At 40.5% G+C, this 16,944-nt stretch overlaps 1 protein-coding gene across 1 annotated transcript in view; it reads left to right on the top strand.

Annotated features, from left to right (window-relative positions):
- The window catches only part of MYO16 (myosin XVI), a 435,293-nt gene that overhangs the window by 185,629 nt on the left and 232,720 nt on the right, over window positions 1-16,944 (top strand). The window contains exons 17-20 of the mRNA XM_080660342.1: window positions 3,361-3,472; window positions 7,247-7,364; window positions 8,142-8,213; window positions 10,601-10,742. Of these exons, the coding sequence (XP_080516468.1) occupies window positions 3,361-3,472; window positions 7,247-7,364; window positions 8,142-8,213; window positions 10,601-10,742 (444 nt within the window). The remainder of the gene's footprint in view (window positions 1-3,360; window positions 3,473-7,246; window positions 7,365-8,141; window positions 8,214-10,600; window positions 10,743-16,944) is intronic.

The following is a 16,944-nucleotide window of genomic DNA, read 5'->3' as shown; positions in this document are numbered from 1 at the left end:
TGCCTAGTGAGGTTGTACAATCTCTCTTTCCCTCCCATCTCCCCTGTAGGAAAACTATAATTGAGCTTGAGAAGAAATGAGGAGTTAGGACAGAGTATGTGTTGGTTGGCTAATTACTGCACTGGTTATGTTAAACAAGTTTTGATTTCCTTAGACCTCAAGTGGGCACAATACAAGCTCTTGTCATGATCAATGTGGAGATTAACTGAAGAAGTGCTTTTAAAATATCCAGTCAATGATTTAACACATGGCTTTAGTTCCCACTGTTTTTCCCTTTGAATGGGATTAATCAAACAGTATACATCCATCTATAACTTTTAATATTATACAGCCCACATGTCACAGTCTTGTACTCCAAGGTAGAAACAACATCTAGAGTAGTGGTTCTCAACCTTTCTAATGCCGTGACCCATTAATACAGTTCCTCATGTTGTGGTGACCCCCAACCATAAAATTATTTTTTTTGATACTTCATAATTGTAATTTTGCTACTGTTATGAATCATAATGTAAATATCTGTGTTTTCTGATGGTCTTAGGTGACCCTGCTAGCTGTTCTCAACCTGTAGGTTGCGACTGTAGAGCCCAAGACGATCGGATAACTAAGCTTCATTGCACAGAGCACTTTGACTAAGAGCTCCCCACATATGCAAAATATTTTCTTTCCAAGAAATACTCATATTCTGCATGTACATTGCATGCCAAGTACAGAAAGCATACCACACACAATATCTTATTTCATCCTCATAAAAGCATCATGAACTAAAAATGAAAAATTTTTAAATTTTATTTTTTATCTATTTTCTCCATTTTATAAATAATAAAAGGTTTAAAATGTCATCAGAAAGGGGCAAAAGGGACTCAACTCTGAGTCTTCAGAATCTTAGTTGTAATATTTTAATAGGCGTATTCTTCAAGTATTTTTCTGTCCTTGTATGTGGTTTTGCTATTAAATGATGTCAAAGGGATATGAGTACTTTTAATTTCCAAAAAATAAACTTAATGTTTTATACTAACCTTCTCATTTTAAGATAGCTTTTCTGGTAACTAAAAATGATATTTCTAGTGAAATCATCCCAGATACTATTGAAGAGTGGGGGAAATTTAAAAGTTTTGTAGAAGAGACTGAGTTCTATATTTTTTATAATGTTCATGCCAACAAATGTTCTGGCTACAGAGGAGAACGAGCAATTTCAAAGCATCATTCCTACCACCAGGCAAACTGCCCTCTAAAATTCTCTATTTTGATTGAATTTCTCCTGGACTATTACATAATTAAAAGCCATGTCTACAACTACCAAGATTAATTTCACATTGCTTCTTCTACCCAGAATTTAACTGAAGTAAAAACTGTTAGGAGAATAAGGAGAATTGAGAGTGGTTATAATTTCTTACCAATAAGACCTTCACTAGAAAAACTGAAGCCACGAAACAGTGGTTCCTCTACTCCCCTGAGATGCCACCACCTTTGGACCCGTTTCCTCACCTTTCGCAGTGGGAAACTCACCCTCCACTGTAGTCCTGATTCAAACCCTCTCCCTTTCTCAGCAACTTCCTTCTCTTCACCACACCTCCCCAAAAACTCCCTTTCTCTTAGTTTTTTATCCCGTCTTTATGTGTTTCTATCTCAGCATATAATTATTCTGGTCTCTCCCACTCCACACCCCAGAGACTGGACTGCTTTATCTCTATCCTTCACAGGCACCGTTGAGAAAAAGAAGTTCGCACACAGCCCACTTCCACACCACAGTCTGCAGTCCATGTCCGCCTCAACTGTTTACTTTGACAATGGTTTATTTTCTGTCAATATCAGTCAATCTTCTAAATATGTGCTCTCTTTATTTTGATGACTGATTACATTTAATTTCCCTACTCCCGTCCTGAACACTCAAATCTTTCTTCACCCTTAAAATTTTAGCATCTCCAGTTCATTCCCTCCATGGTTTTTTGCATGTTGATGATTTTCAGATTTTATTCTCTAATTTTTTCTGAGTTTCAGGTCCCTAAGGCCAATTGTTTCTTTGAACTTCACTTGAACTTTAAAAAGACGTTCAAAGTCAACAGGACTAACATAAAATATAAGACTTTTTCTGTCAAGAAACTTCCTCTTCCTTTTGAGAACACTCTTTGGTTGAATGAGTCCACAGTCCATTCTTTTCCCCAGATAGAAACTTGAAAGGCAATCATTGACACATCTCCTTTCTCTTCCCCCCTGTATCCACTCTGCCCCCTCATCCTGCAAATTCAGCCTCCTCGATGTCTCTCTATATCTTCTTCTTTTCTTCGCCACTGGTGGTCTCTCACTAGATCACCTAGCACTCTTAGTTGCCTTATATCTTTCCAGGTAATCGTTCACTGGGACACCAGAATGTTCTATCTGAAACAACAATTTGCTCATGTCATTTCTTTGTTTCATGACCATTAGCACTACCCATTACCTCCAAGACATAGTTGAAACTCTTCTGCAAGGCATACAAAACTCTGGCTATGTGTCCAACCTCATCCATCTCTGCTCCTGTCACCATAGACTCCAATTTTGCTGATCTTCCCAAGATTCCCATATACATCATGCACACTCAATCCTGTGTTCCTTTGTATGTGTTGCTAATTTTTAATGAACGTCCTTAAAAATTTGTTTGGCAGATTCTTATTGAAGTGTCAGTTCTTGAAACCAAAGCTTCTTTCTCTCCTATAGCCATTCCTCATCATGTTCTTCTAGGTTGGTCCCCTCCTGGGCCACTTACTAACCCCTCCCATTCATCTCTATTGTTCTACTTCCATAAGGTGCTATAGCTACCTCTTCTCCTGTCCGTGCCCTGGATACATATTTTTGTTTTGGCTGTTGAGCTTCCAGGGATGAGCTCTTTATCTTCATATCCTCAGCTGGCTAGCATTGTATATTTGGTAGGTGATTCTTATGTGTTTGTTGAATGAAAGGAATAAATCAATGACTTAACCAACCACTTCCTAATTAAAAGATACCAACAAGAAGAAATAACAAATTACTTTAAATTAACACCCTTTGATAAACAAATTAATTATACCGTGTATGATAGGACCCACTAAATTTCTGTGTGAAATACATAAAACACCGTGACCTTCTCTTTTCAGAAGGAAGGGTGAAGCTAAGGTGAGAACCAAGTAAAACAGTGTAAATATGTTCTGGTACAACAAGAACCATTTTTGTTTCCTTCCTGAAACATCATGTGCTATTATGTATCCGAGCTTTATAAACACATGGGTGCGCCATGTCCAGGAGATTTCCATTATTCTGGAGGCCAGCTATGGCCGAAGTGACTTTTAACCACTGCAGCTTGACCAGGAGCCAAGCTATAATGCTATGTGCTCTTCATCTTAACAGGTATTTGAACCAGACCCTGAGAGATGATGTATCAACAGCAGAACATTCCCTGAACAGGGAGAGGTTTGCTGTTTTGAAACAAGCCCTGAATGTAGTTGGCTTCAGTAACGTGGTGAGTTATAAATATTACACTGAGAAAACAACCTTGCACTAATTTATTAAAGTTAATCTTTCAAAAACTTGTACCGAGTCCCTATCACATTCCGGATGTGGTTGCAAACACTGGTGAGTCAGCAGAGAATAAACCCCAATCTGATCTCTGCCCCTGGAGTTTACATTCTAGTGGGGAAATAGACATACACAAGGTGGTCAGGCCATAGGTACTGTGATGACCCATAGGGAGTGACAAGAGGAGGGGCTGCTACTTCCCAGAGGGTAGCCAAGGAGACCTTCTCCCAAATGAACCATGTGAGCCACACAGATGAAAAGAACTTTACATTGACACACATAAGAGAAAATTGGAAGATCTGAAAGAACTGGTTATTGGTGAGAATCACTGTATTACAATATCTTCCTGAACAATATAAAGCTTTTTCACCCCTTTTAATTGAATTTATTGTGGTGACTCTGGTTAACAAAACTATACATGTTTCAGTTGCACAGTTCAACAACACATCATCTGTACACTGTATTGTGTGTTCACCACCCCAAGTCAAATTTTCATTCATCACTATTTATGCCACCTAAACCCTCTACTACCTCCTCCTACCCCATCCCCTGAGCAGTCACGATATTGTTATCCTTTTTTTGTATTTTAAAAGAATCACCGAACACATACAAGCATTATGAAGCTGAGGAATATAATTTAACATGTATAAATTTCTAGGATCATATAAATGTCCTGGATCTGTGTTGTACAGTATGGTAGCCCTGGTCACCTGTGGGTACTGGACACTTGGAATGTGGCTAATGAGAGTGAGGGAATGGGTTTTTAATTTTTCATTGTTTTAATGAATTTAAATTGAAATGGTATTATGTGGTGAATGGTTACTGAATTGTATGGCACAGGTCTAGAGAAGAAGAAATATGAAATGATCTAAGCCTTGTGACTTCTCAGAATTCCTCCAAATCTCTTTGCCTTACACATTATCTGTTTCCCCTTATTAAATATGGTGTTCTCTTGAATTATGGCCAGTTCCTCATTAACAATTGATATGAGATTGCATGGGTAACTTTGGTATGCCAGTAGCCCAGGAGCCCAAATTTAGTCATAGATTTTTAAATGTTATTTTTCTTTTTCTTAAACCACTAACTTAATTGCTTTGGGTATTTGTCTGTTTTTCTCTTGCCCACATAGATAAGGCAAATGAGGCAGTGAATGGGTAGGAAGGGGTGGGAAGGTGCCAAAAAGGGAGGGGAAGGAGATGGGGACTCACCCTAAATGAATTAGCTCTGGGCCCTTTGCTTTACTCCACCCTTACCCCATTAGTGATTGGAATTCTGAGAAGGGCAATCATATGGCATTTTTTTTTTTTTTTTTTGGTTCTCTGATCATCCAATCTATGTATTTGTCTTTTACTAACTCCTATCCCCTTGCACTTTCCTATCTTTACACTTGCTGCTGTTGAATTTTTTGTCATTCTGCCCTTTCTCCATGGCCTGAAATGTCTGCTGTCTTATAGGAAACTGGGATGTAGAGGTGGGTAAGGAACCATTCTGCCAAAGTACCAGGTGCTTGGAAACAGGGCTTTAAAAATCCATGATGGATCCTTAAAGGCAGGGCAAGCAAAATATACCTTCCACCTAAGATAGCAAATCGGGAATCCCAACAACCTTTTTAGTAGAAGAAATATGGGCATTTTAATAAAAGATGACCCCTTCATCTTGACCCTTTGGGGAGACTGGGATAATGACAATTGAGTCTACTTCATAGGGCTACATCATGTCCAATACGATTGGAAGGAAGGTATTTCTAGGCGGGCAAGGGCCTTGAATCAAGACCTTGTAAGTGATTGTGGTCTTGGGAGGTCTGTTCACGAAGGCACCTTCACCTCTTCCCTCCATCACCACCAGCCTAGCCTGCCAGCAAGGAGGTGGAGTGTTGCTTAAGGTGCCCCCTTCTCCCAGAGTAGTTTATTTGCGTCCCTGTCAGAATATTTACTGCACTTTAATTCATGTTAAGGCTAGCCTTCACACCTCCACTCTCCACCACTAAACTGTAAGATCCTTGCGGGGAGAGCAAAGCCTTCCTGTGGGTGTGTCCAGAAGTGCCTATCTCACGGCGGGGCTAGAACATTTAACGAGTTACTAGATTTATTAAAAGGTCAAGGGAGTCCAGCCAGTATGGTTCAATGGTTGAGCAACAACCCATGAACCAAGAGGTCATGGGTCCGATTCCTGGTCAGGGCACATGCCTATGTTGCAGGCTCGGTCCCCAGTAAGGGGTGTGCAGGAGGCAGCTTATTGATGTTTCTGTCCATTCCTCTCCCTTCCTCTTTCTCTCAAATCAATAAAAAAAAAAAAAAGGTGGGGGGAGTTGTCAGGTAGTGTAAGAGGTAAAGTGTTACTTAAACAAGCATAAATGAATTAAATTTGAAACACACTCATTTATGATTTGGGAGCTACCAAAAGCCATTTTTAGGTTGTGCTGAAATCATAGAGTGCTAACCTAAAAATGACTCAGTGATCATTGTTATCAATGCCCTCATTTAAAAGATGATCAAATGATGTCTTATGATGAAAGTAGAGGTTCTGGAGAAATTCATGAAGTCCCATGGAGTATATTGTTTCAACTATATATTTATAAAGAAAATAAGAATAGTTCTTAGTAAAACTTCCACAGGCAGGAGCTTTCGATTTCCAAATTGCAGGTTAGGAAAATAAATAAAACTTTAAAAGGTTATGACACTTGCCCTTTATGGAACTTGACCAGTTTTACTATTGATACCATCACACTAAGTACATATTATTCTAGAAAAGCATGTTCTAGCTTACAGCATTTTATTGACTTTTCATTCTTACCACAAAATGACTGTCCAAGACCAAATTTAAGGTATTTTTTTCTTTATGCAGCGTTCCAGATTCTCAGATATTTTCTCTCAGCAAACATCCTTTTCTTCCTGCTACCTTCTGCTCAGAGATAGCTCTTGCCAAATTCATTTTTTTCTGAGTTTTCCTTAAAATACCTTTAAAAAGCAATTAGCATTTTATTTGTCTAGGCAGTTGTTTTCATCATGCCTCCCTTAATTTTCTAGGAGAAGTAAAAAAATTCTATAATCACAATGACAATTTATCTCATGAGGGAGAGTACTAGAAGATGGACACCATGGCCCACATTCCCTAGCGAAGCAGCCACAGTGGCTGGGAGGTCTGATTAGCCTCCCTGTACAGTTCCGTGCCAGCCCTGGGAGGACATGTGAACCTGACCTTCCCAGGGACGTCCAGCCAGTCAGACCACCACTACACAATGATTCAGTTTTCATTCTGATACTTTTATGGAAACGCAATGCACGTCAGACCATCACTTCCTCACACTCTTTTGTTTAAGGAACAGAAACATTGATTTACAGGAAACGAGCATTGAACTATGAGATTTTAATTTTGAACTAGAGATTCGAACATTCGAGATCTGAAAAATCACAAGCCTACTAATATCATTAAAAATTGTTTTTGAAATTTATTTTTAACTTTAAGACAGTCAGACATCATTTAGGTATTTTTGTGGAGAAGTATTCATTATCATTAGATCTTTATTTTTCTCTGTAAGTCGTAGTGAAAGTACTGAAATGTGTTATGCAATAATTTCTTTCCTTATGTAGAATAGGAACAGTTGACCACATTAACATCATTTTTAAAACCTACTTTTAGGGTTTTAAAGGGTTTCACTCTTTAAGTCTATTTTCTTCTAAGCAACCCTGTTCCTTTTCTCTATTTGTAAAATGCACAGGAAGTGGAGAATCTGCTTGTGATTCTAGCAGCAATATTACACGTTGGAGACATTCGGTTCACAGCTCTGACCGAGGCGGACTCTGCATTTGTTTCCGACCTCCAGCTCCTAGAACAAGGTCAGTGGAACAGACCTAATGCATGTGCAATTTTGCAGACCTGCCAGTAGATGGAGACACAGTACAGAAAAGCCAGGTGGAATAAACTCCAGAGAATTCAGTGAGAATGGTGAGGGGGGAAAACAACCCTGTAACTTTGTTCTTTTTTATAAATGGTTACAGGAATGAATAACAAGATGTACATTTATGTTCTCCTGCTTCCCACCATGTTAACAGGTTGATTCTTTGGCACATACTTGGGTTTATTTATATTCTAACTATTCTCTACCCCCACCCCCGCCACCCAGTATATTTTGGGGGCATGTTATTAGCTAAGCATTTTTAAACCGAATATAATTACTTTCCCGCAAAGATCTTGCCAAAAATCTCTCTCCTTTGAAGTTACCTATTAGTCACTCCCAGTATGTTTTTTTGTTTTGTTTTGTTTTTTCTCTAAAATACCTTAAAACCGCAGATTGTCAATGACCAGTATATCTTCACCTCATATCAAAGTCCTTTAATCAGGAATTGGGAGAAAACCTCCATATCTATTTGTGAGGGAAAGGAGAGAAAAAAACTGTTGTGACTTAATGCAGGAGCCCATTAACACTCATTAACACTTTGATTACTTACAGGCTGTTTCTTTAGTTGAATTTGACAAGTTGGTTGTTTAGTTTTCTTTAATACACACATTTTCTAATGGGTCTGTGTAAAGCTCATAAATCAACCATCAAATACAATGTTCTCTCTATCAAAAAAAATTACTAATTTTAGTTTTCCACGCTGCTTTAATTGTAGTGGCTGGGATGTTACAAGTCTCAGCAGATGAACTGGTATCTGCTCTAACAACTGATATTCAATATTTTAAAGGTACGTTTTTCCAATATTCTGACTTTCACCTTTGTGCAACCCTGGTCTTCTTTGAAATACAAAAAAATAAATACAAACTTACCTTTCCCCACTCAGTGAAACGATTTCTGTGAATTGAATGCCAAATGAGAAAAGCATTGAAAACCTGTTTGGTCACTTGATCTGACTATATATTGTAAACTCTTAGAGCTTTTCAGAGACCGTTTTGATTAATTGGTCACCCTTTCTAGCTAATCAGTCATTTTAGACAAAGTCATCAACCCAAGAGCATTGATTTAATGAAAACATTGGATCCCTGTGTGTATGTGGTGCCGTACTGTCCTCTTCAGTGAAGAGCATCTTTTTCCCTCCATGTCAATACTTATAATAAATAGCTTCCATTTATTGGGCACTTACGACAAGAATAGTAACAACCACTATAAATGTGGGGATATTTAAAAATTCTGACAGGTTTCTAAGAGGTGGGCATTTTCATTTCCATAACTAAGATTCAAAGATGTTAAAGAACTTTGTAAACATTAAGAAATGGCATTTTTTTGGAATTAGAATCTAATGTTATCTAATTCCCAGAATAAGTCTCTCTGCTTTATGCATCTCTAGTCAAGGGGCAAGGAAAGTGGTTTTCCTCCATCCTCTTCAGTTATTCACTATAAATCATTGCCTTTCCAACCTTCCTCTGTATGGTAATTTTGAAGACTCACCATCCACCTGATCTTTTTACTCTAAATCACTATTCTTCTTACCTCTGTTCCTATTGGACCTACTTGCAGGTGTTTAGGTATGTGACTTATAAATTTCTGCCTCATATCTAGAGTTCCCTTCCATGTTTCTGAACTCTGTGGATCTGCCCCTTATCCACTCAGTTGTCCAAAAGTCATTCTTGATACCTCTTCCTCCTCCTTCTCCACTGAGTAGATCAGACACACTCCAGCTCTACTCCATAAACAGCTGTCATTCTTACTGCCTTCCCTTCATTTCTATCACCATTTCCTTAATTTATCATTCCTTCTCCAGAATATGGCAGGAACGGTCTCCTTCATCTCTTATCTTCTCCTCATCTCATGTTGCCTTCTTTTCACACTGCTTTCAGGTATAATCCTTCTGCAGACATTACTTCATCCATGGGAACAGTCTTTGGAAGATTTTCCAACATCTTTAGAGTTAAACTTGTCACTTTAGGACAGCACAAGAGATCCTTTATTACTTGGGCCATACCTAACTTTTATGCTTCATTTTTAGTCATTTTCCCACTGGTCTTCTTGCATCCATCCACACTAAGTTTCTAGAAGTTATCCAAATGCCTTGTTTTTTTCTCATGACTTCTCAATGAGAAATTGAACCCTCCATTAATATCTATAATTTAATATATGCAGGTTCCTCTGCTTACACTTGCCCTCATCTCCTTACACACCTGCCAGGTGGGTGTGGCATTAGAGCCCATAATCATGCTGACTCTAGAGACCCCAATTCTGTAACATTATAGATGGCACATGGCTTTCACTGCCATTGTGTGCTGTTCCATCCCCGTGGCCTTGAACTCATAGCTCCCTGACTCTTAATTACCTGCTATTGTTTTGTTTGTTTGTTTGCTAATTTCAACCCGCCTCTGAAGCAGTTCAGCTCCCTTACGTGCATTTCTGTGATTGACAGCTTAACCTTCATTTCACATGGTCTTCATGCTATCATTTATCTCCCTGCTCAGCCTAAGTTGCAGTGATTAGCCATTTTGGTCAAGACTACAAAGTATGAACATGACATTCCCATTTCCTTCCCATGCTCTAGCATAAATGCTGTCATAGGCTCAATTCCAAAACATCCTCATTTATTTTTTTTTCTTTGCTTTCTTTTCTAGTCTGTTCTCTTCTAAAAATCTTATTATTCAAGGTTTCAATTGCCATCTCTTTGAGAATGACACAGAAATTTCTCCCTTAAGGCCCAATCTAGTTCCCACATTCCAGACCCACATTTTGGTTAGTTGGATCATTTCTTTGAAAATATTTAAAATATGACTAATTTTCCAGATGGCCAGGTTTCCAAATGCCTTGGGGATGATTCAGTATCCAAACCAGTGAGCTGTTAGCAGGAAACTTGTTAAGAGGGGCCCTTCAAAGAGTTGGTTCCCTAAGAGAAAGGAAATTAACAGTCTGCAAAAGGTCAAAAGCTATGGTCAACAATTGTAACAAATAAGATGCAATGTATATGACACATGTCAGGGAAACATTTTATGTAATAATTGACAGAGAATGCATTTATTAGAATCTTAGTATATTTTTCAACATCTTCTGGGGTTTAGTGGGGGTGTGAGGGATGAATAGGATATGCAGTTTTGCTTGCTTTTAAAATGAGAGGAACCCTTGTTCTTAGGCCTCTTCTCTCCACTATTCCAGGAGATATGATCACACGGCGGCATACTATAGAGATGGCTGAATTTTACCGGGATCTCCTGGCCAAATCCTTGTACAGTCGTTTGTTTAGCTTTTTGGTGAATAGCATGAATTATTACCTCCACAGTCAAGATGAGCCTAGCAGGTAAGATTGATGGATGCTGGTTGCTGGTGTCATAGATAACTTAAAAAGTCCCACCTCTTAAAGATGCTTTACAGTCTAGTGTGGCCCATAAATTAAATTATATTAAAACATTTTATTTAAACAAGTTGAAGGATTTTATTGACTATTTCATAACAATTTAACTCCTACCCCCACCGTAGGCACATTGGTGAATTAATCAAATCGTCTCTCATGTACAGAGATACACATACATTCTCTCTGGACTGAAGGAATATAGGGTCTTTGGAGCAACAATAAGTATAAAGGTGTTTAAATCTAGGAAGAAGACAGTTCAAGAATATCTAAAGCTGTTAAGTTTGTTGAGAAGCCCATGTCTGTCTCGGAACCAATTTGGTGGTGCATTTCAGATCGGCAATTCTTCCTGTTTTCTTCACATATTTTGTGGATTACTTGATGAAAGGTCTCTATGGTAATCATTTCACGCATATCCTTAATCATCTTTAAGTAGGAGCTATTGGGGACTATTTGATTATCTAAAAATTATAGATCTCCATGGCATCTTGTCAATGGAAAACTTTGTTAATATTCTTGTCACTAATAATGACCTTGAGCAGATCATGGAAAGCAAAATTGCATCCAGAAGACTTTACACATTCTTATCCTTTATAATAAAGAGCTAATATGCTAATTAGACCGAACAGCAGAATGACTGTCAGGATGACCTTCCCAGACAAAGCCAGGGCTGCGAGGGCCGGCCGGGGCTGTGAGGGGCTACGAGGGACTGCGAGGGGCTACGAGGGGCTGCGAGGGGCTGTGAGGGCCGGCCGGGGCTGTGAGGGGCTGCGAGGGCCATCTGGGGCTGTGAGGGGCTGTGAGGGCCGGCTGGGGCTGTGAGGGGCTACGAAGGCCGGCTGGGGCTGTGAGGGGCTGCGAGGGCCAGCCGGGGCTGTAAGGGGCTACGAGGGCCGGCCGGGGCTGTAAGGGGCTGTGAGGGGCTACAAGGGCCATCCGGGGCTGTGAGGGGCTGTGAGGGCCGGCTGGGGCTGTGAGGGGCTACGAAGGCCGGCTGGGGCTGTGAGGGGCTGTGAGGGCCAGCCGAGGCTGTGAGGGGCTACGAGGGCCGGCCGGGGCTGTGAGGGGCTACGAGGGCCGGCCGGGGCTGTGAGGGCCAGCCGAGGCTGTGAGGGGCTACGAGGGCCGGCCGGGGCCGTGAGGGGCTACGAGGGCCGGCCGGGGCTGTGAGGGGCTACGAGGGCCGGCCGGGGCTGCGAGGGGCTACGAGGGCCGGCCGAGGCTGTGAGGGGCTACGAGGGCCGGCCGGGGCTGCGAGGGGCTGCCAGGGGCTGCGAGGGGCTGCGAGGGGCTGCGAGGGGCTGCCAGGGGCTGCGAGGGGCTGCGAGGGGCTGCCAGGGGCTGCGAGGGGCTGCCAGGGGCTGCCAGGGGCTGCGAGGGGCTGCGAGGGCCGGCCGGGGCTGTGAGGGGCTGCGAGGGCCAGCCGGGGCTGTGAGGGCTGAGCCCCTTACACAAATTTCGTGTATCGGGCCTCTAGTCTTTGAATAAAACCTTTTGAAAATGTCTTAGTTGTCCATATACACTCCTTTACCAAATTCCTGAAAATTGCTGCCTTTAGAGGTTTCTTGGAAAACATTATAACTAACATGTATTGATGGGAAAGTTCCTAAATAAATATAGTCATCTCAGAAGATTTCAAGGACAAAGGGATGCTAAAATTCTCATTATCCTATATAATAAAAGGCTAATATGCAAATCAACCAAATGGCAGAATGACCGGTCACTATGATGCGCACTGACCACCAAGGGGCAGATGCTCAATGCAGGAGCTGCCCCCTGGTGGTCAGTGTGCTCCCACAGGGGGGTGCCGCTCAGCCAGAAGCCGGGCTCATGGCTGACAAGTGCAGCGGCGGTGCCGGGATCAGGACAGCCATCAGTCAGATATCCCTCAAGGGCTCCCGGACTGCAAGAGTGCACAGGCTGGGCCGAGAAACCACCGCCCCGCCCCCTGAGTGCACGCATTTTGTGCACCGGGTCTCTAGTAATGTACAATGATCATTCCCACTGCAATGATCAGCAGATTCAATATGCAGTCTGTGATTTAAGGGTAAATACAATATTATATATATTTTAGCAGACATACCTTAGTATTTGGTATAGTGAGGATTTTTTATTTTGTTATTATTGCTTATTGTCAGAGAATTTTGATTTTCCTTTAAATATCAAGATTACTTACAGAATGATATTAATATGCTAAGTGCCAAATGAATCTTGCATAACATTACTGGCAGCTCTGCTGAAGTTGACATTGAAAAATTAATATATAAATCCAGCTGCACGTAGAAACTTTTAGAAAATTTCCACTTGACATTTAAATGTTACAGAGTCTTAAATTTATATAATTGGAAACATGTGTACTAGTAGTCTAGATTTTTGACTATACACACAAAGAGAAAAAATATATAAACATAAGCTTTGGAAAACACATTATTTCTCTTTGAGTGGCAATATTATCATTGTATCAATATGTAAATTTATGATATTAGTTTATCATTTAAAATGATTTACTAAGCAAATGAGCAAGGACAGGGATTAGTAGGAAATCATAAATGAATTAATGTAGTATAAGTTTAACTTCTAAGATATAGTATTCTCATTTGAGTCATACCTCCCATTCTTTCTTCCCTATTTCTCTCATGGGTCACCCAAATTTAAATCCTGAAAAAAATGAAAAAGAAGGTTATGTTTGCAGTATTTCTAATTCATTGAAATTCATGGAAACTTTAAGTTTTTCAGACCCATTTCCAAAGTCATAGAAAGGTCTCAAAATGTGGATAAAATTAGAATAGGTTTTTATAGTTTATGAATCTCCAATTTTGTGGAAATTTTATAATGTCAAAAAAGATTATATAACATAAATAAATATATATCCCTATGGTTAAAGTTGGAAAGCTCCCTTGATGTTGAAGGGAAGTATTTTTTCCTTCTGTCTATTTTTTTAAATTTGCAAGCAAAAATAAATAGAAATAAGATAAAAGGTAATAAAGTAATAAAGAGAAGACAAGTAGAATTATAGCAGATGAAATGTATGGTCTTGGAATGCTGGATTCATTTCCTGGATTCCAGCAAAATAGCATATATATATATATATATATATATATATATATATATATGTTAAAAGATTCTACTTTCTCTAACTAGATTTCAAATGGGGTTGCTTCTAAATGAAAATCATGGGTTATAATGTGGACGCTGACCGCTAGTTAATTAGGATGAGCATACGTGTTTGCCATGTTTGCCTGGCCAAAGTCGAGTCAGTGAGATTAATGTGAGGATATACACCAGCCAGGTGCTGCCATGGTCCTGGGTCCTGAGTTCAGTGCAGGCTGCCTGTACCAAACGCTGCAGCTGGAGACCAACCGGCTGGCAGCTTTTATTCAAGGTCCACACCTAATGGTCAGGGCATTTCAAAATAGAAGCACACTGACACTTGATTTAACAACTTATTATCTAAGCAGATAAAAGGGAGTAATGCTAACAACAACAACAACAATAATAAAATGCCTTCTATTTGTTTAAAACTAATAATTAAAAGGTGATTTTCAATATCAAATAATTTCTAGAGAAAACAAATGAGTGGTTCACTTTGATCTGACTTTTCTAGAGTTACTTGGCCTCCACTCCTCTGTGAATGGTCAATGACACACATTGACACACCGTGTAAGTATACTAGTAAACAGTCACATGTTCAAACCACATGGAGATCCACATAGATTCCTACATCTTCATATGTGGAAAATTGGCAACCACTAAGGACACCAGAGGCACTGACCTTCTATCCCAGTGGTCGGCAAACTGCGACTCGGGAGCCGCGGTTTGCCGTTCTATTGACTAATGAGTTTGCCAACCACTGTTCTGTCCCATTCTTCACTGGCCAGTTTTTCCTCCGTGAACAAAAAGATGTGTGTGTTGTCTTGTCCCTGCCCAGGAATGCGGCCCTTCTCCCCAAGGAGACGCCTTCCCTCCCAGGCTTCCCACATTGCAGTCAGACCAATACTGTGGTCACCTCATTCTCAGGAATCTTGAATTTGACAGCCAGGGTCTCTTTTCTTCATTAGATTGCTCAGTGGTCAGCAAACTGCAGCTCGCGAGCCACATGCAGCTCTTTGGCCCCTTGAGTGTGGCTCTTCCACAAAATACCACGTGTGGGTGCGCACGTACAGTGTGATTGAAACTTTGTGGCCCATGCGCAGAAGTCGGTTTTCAGCTCTCAAAAGAAATTTCAATCGTTGTACTGTTGATATTTGGCTCTGTTGACTAATGAGTTTGCCGACCACTACTCTATTTCAAGGATTTCCCGCATTGTACACAACCCTTTCTATTCTATATCCTGACATTGAGAAGTCTTTTCCACTTGTTCTCTAACTATTCTGTCCAATTTACTGCTATTTTCCACTGAATTCCTAGTGGTTTCTTGCAGTGCCCTATAATTGGCTTTCTGCTCTATTTACGGGACTTCCCCGCATTGTACAAACACCTTTTACACTCTTCTCTGAAGTTGAGAACCGATATACACTTGTCTCCCAACTATGTTTTACAGTTTACTGCTACATTTCAGGCATTCTAGTGGTTTCAAAGACTGGTTTAATGTGCTTATTGCTCTATTTCAGTGGTCGGCAAATGGCTCGTGAGCCACATGCGGCTCTTTGGCCCCTTGAGTGTGGCTCTTCCACAAAATACCACATGCGGGTGCGCACGTACAGTGCGATGGAAACTTCGTGGCCCATGCGTAGAAGTCGGTTTTCGGCTCTCAAAAGAAATTTCAATTGTTGTACTGTTGATATTTGGCTCTGTTGACTAATGAGTTTGCCGACCACTGGGTTAGCTTATTGATCAGGAAATAGTATCCTGTGCCTTTACAATTCTCCTGCTTCTCAGGTGACCTCATCTCTGGTCTGTCCTGACACAAGCAGATATAATGTAAAAGCTGCAGGATTGTCAACTCCTTTATTTCTGTCAAAGCATCTTTCTAAGTAGGGTCCTTTCAGGGTCTAACCTCAGTGTCTTAGAATAGTAGCACTTTAAATATGAAGTGCCCAGCTGGTGTTGCTCAGTGGTTGAGGGTCGACCTATGAACCAGGAGGTCATGGTTTAATTCCCTGTCAGGGCACATGCCCGAGTTGGGTTGCGAGCTCGATCTCCAGTGTGGGACATGCAAAAGGCAGCCGATCAATAATTCTCTATCATCACTGATATTTCTATCTCTTTCTCTGTCTCCTTGCCTCTCTGAAATGAATAAAAATCTATTTAAAAACTGAACTTTATAAATGTCCTTAATACTTCTATTCTTCCATGGTTTATTTTGCCTATTATGATAAAAGTTCTTTTTCTTTTGGTAATTTTGGTTGCTTGTTTTTAATATAACATTTAAAATGGAAAGGCTTGCTCTTAAGCATTTGTTATTCTTTTCTTAATAAAATGATAAACCTTTTGTAAAAGATAGGGACACAAGGACAATATTGTGTTGGCCACAAGAAGAATGTTTTATTGTATCAACATTATAAGCAGAATTGTTTGCAATTTTTTAAGCATGCTGTTGCTTTATTACTTATTTTAATATAACCACTGTATTAAACAAGTGTAATTTTCACTGTAATGAAAACACGTTCTTCTTATGCCTTACCTTCTCTCAAAATAAACTCAACAAGAATAATATTTTCCTGATCCTGGGAGAAAACATGGGTAGGTCCCAATACTTTTCTGCTCACTTTTCAATAAATCACAGTTCCACGAATCCTTTAAGTCCCCTAATATCCAGTATTTGAACAGAAATTAATAGTGTCCAAAGGTGAGAGTTCTCCCCTTTCTCTCCCCGGTGAAGGCCTGTGGTGGCAGCTGCCTGCCTCCAGGAAGGGGAGTGAGGGAGGCTTCTGCACCTCAGCTTGCAGGCTGTGCCTTAGGCTCTCCCAGGAAATGGGGGACAGGAACAAGGAGTGAGGGGTGTCTTAGCTTCCAGATATTTTGAGGCTTTCTGGTGAGAAAGATAGTTATCCCTGACCCCTTCTCTCAGCTTCTCATAGATTCCCAGTGCTAAACCTCTCCTCCTAAAGGCCTCAAGAAATGAGAAGTGCATTCATTCCTACCCTACCTACTCCCACTGTCACCCATTCTTCAGGGCAGTCCACTAGACATAAGTGCACACCACGAAGGG

The sequence above is a fragment of the Plecotus auritus genome (assembly GCF_963455305.1).
Source record: "Plecotus auritus genome assembly, chromosome: 3".
In the NCBI taxonomy this organism is placed as follows: domain Eukaryota; kingdom Metazoa; phylum Chordata; class Mammalia; order Chiroptera; family Vespertilionidae; genus Plecotus; species Plecotus auritus.
This window is presented reverse-complemented; position numbering and strand designations above follow the sequence as displayed.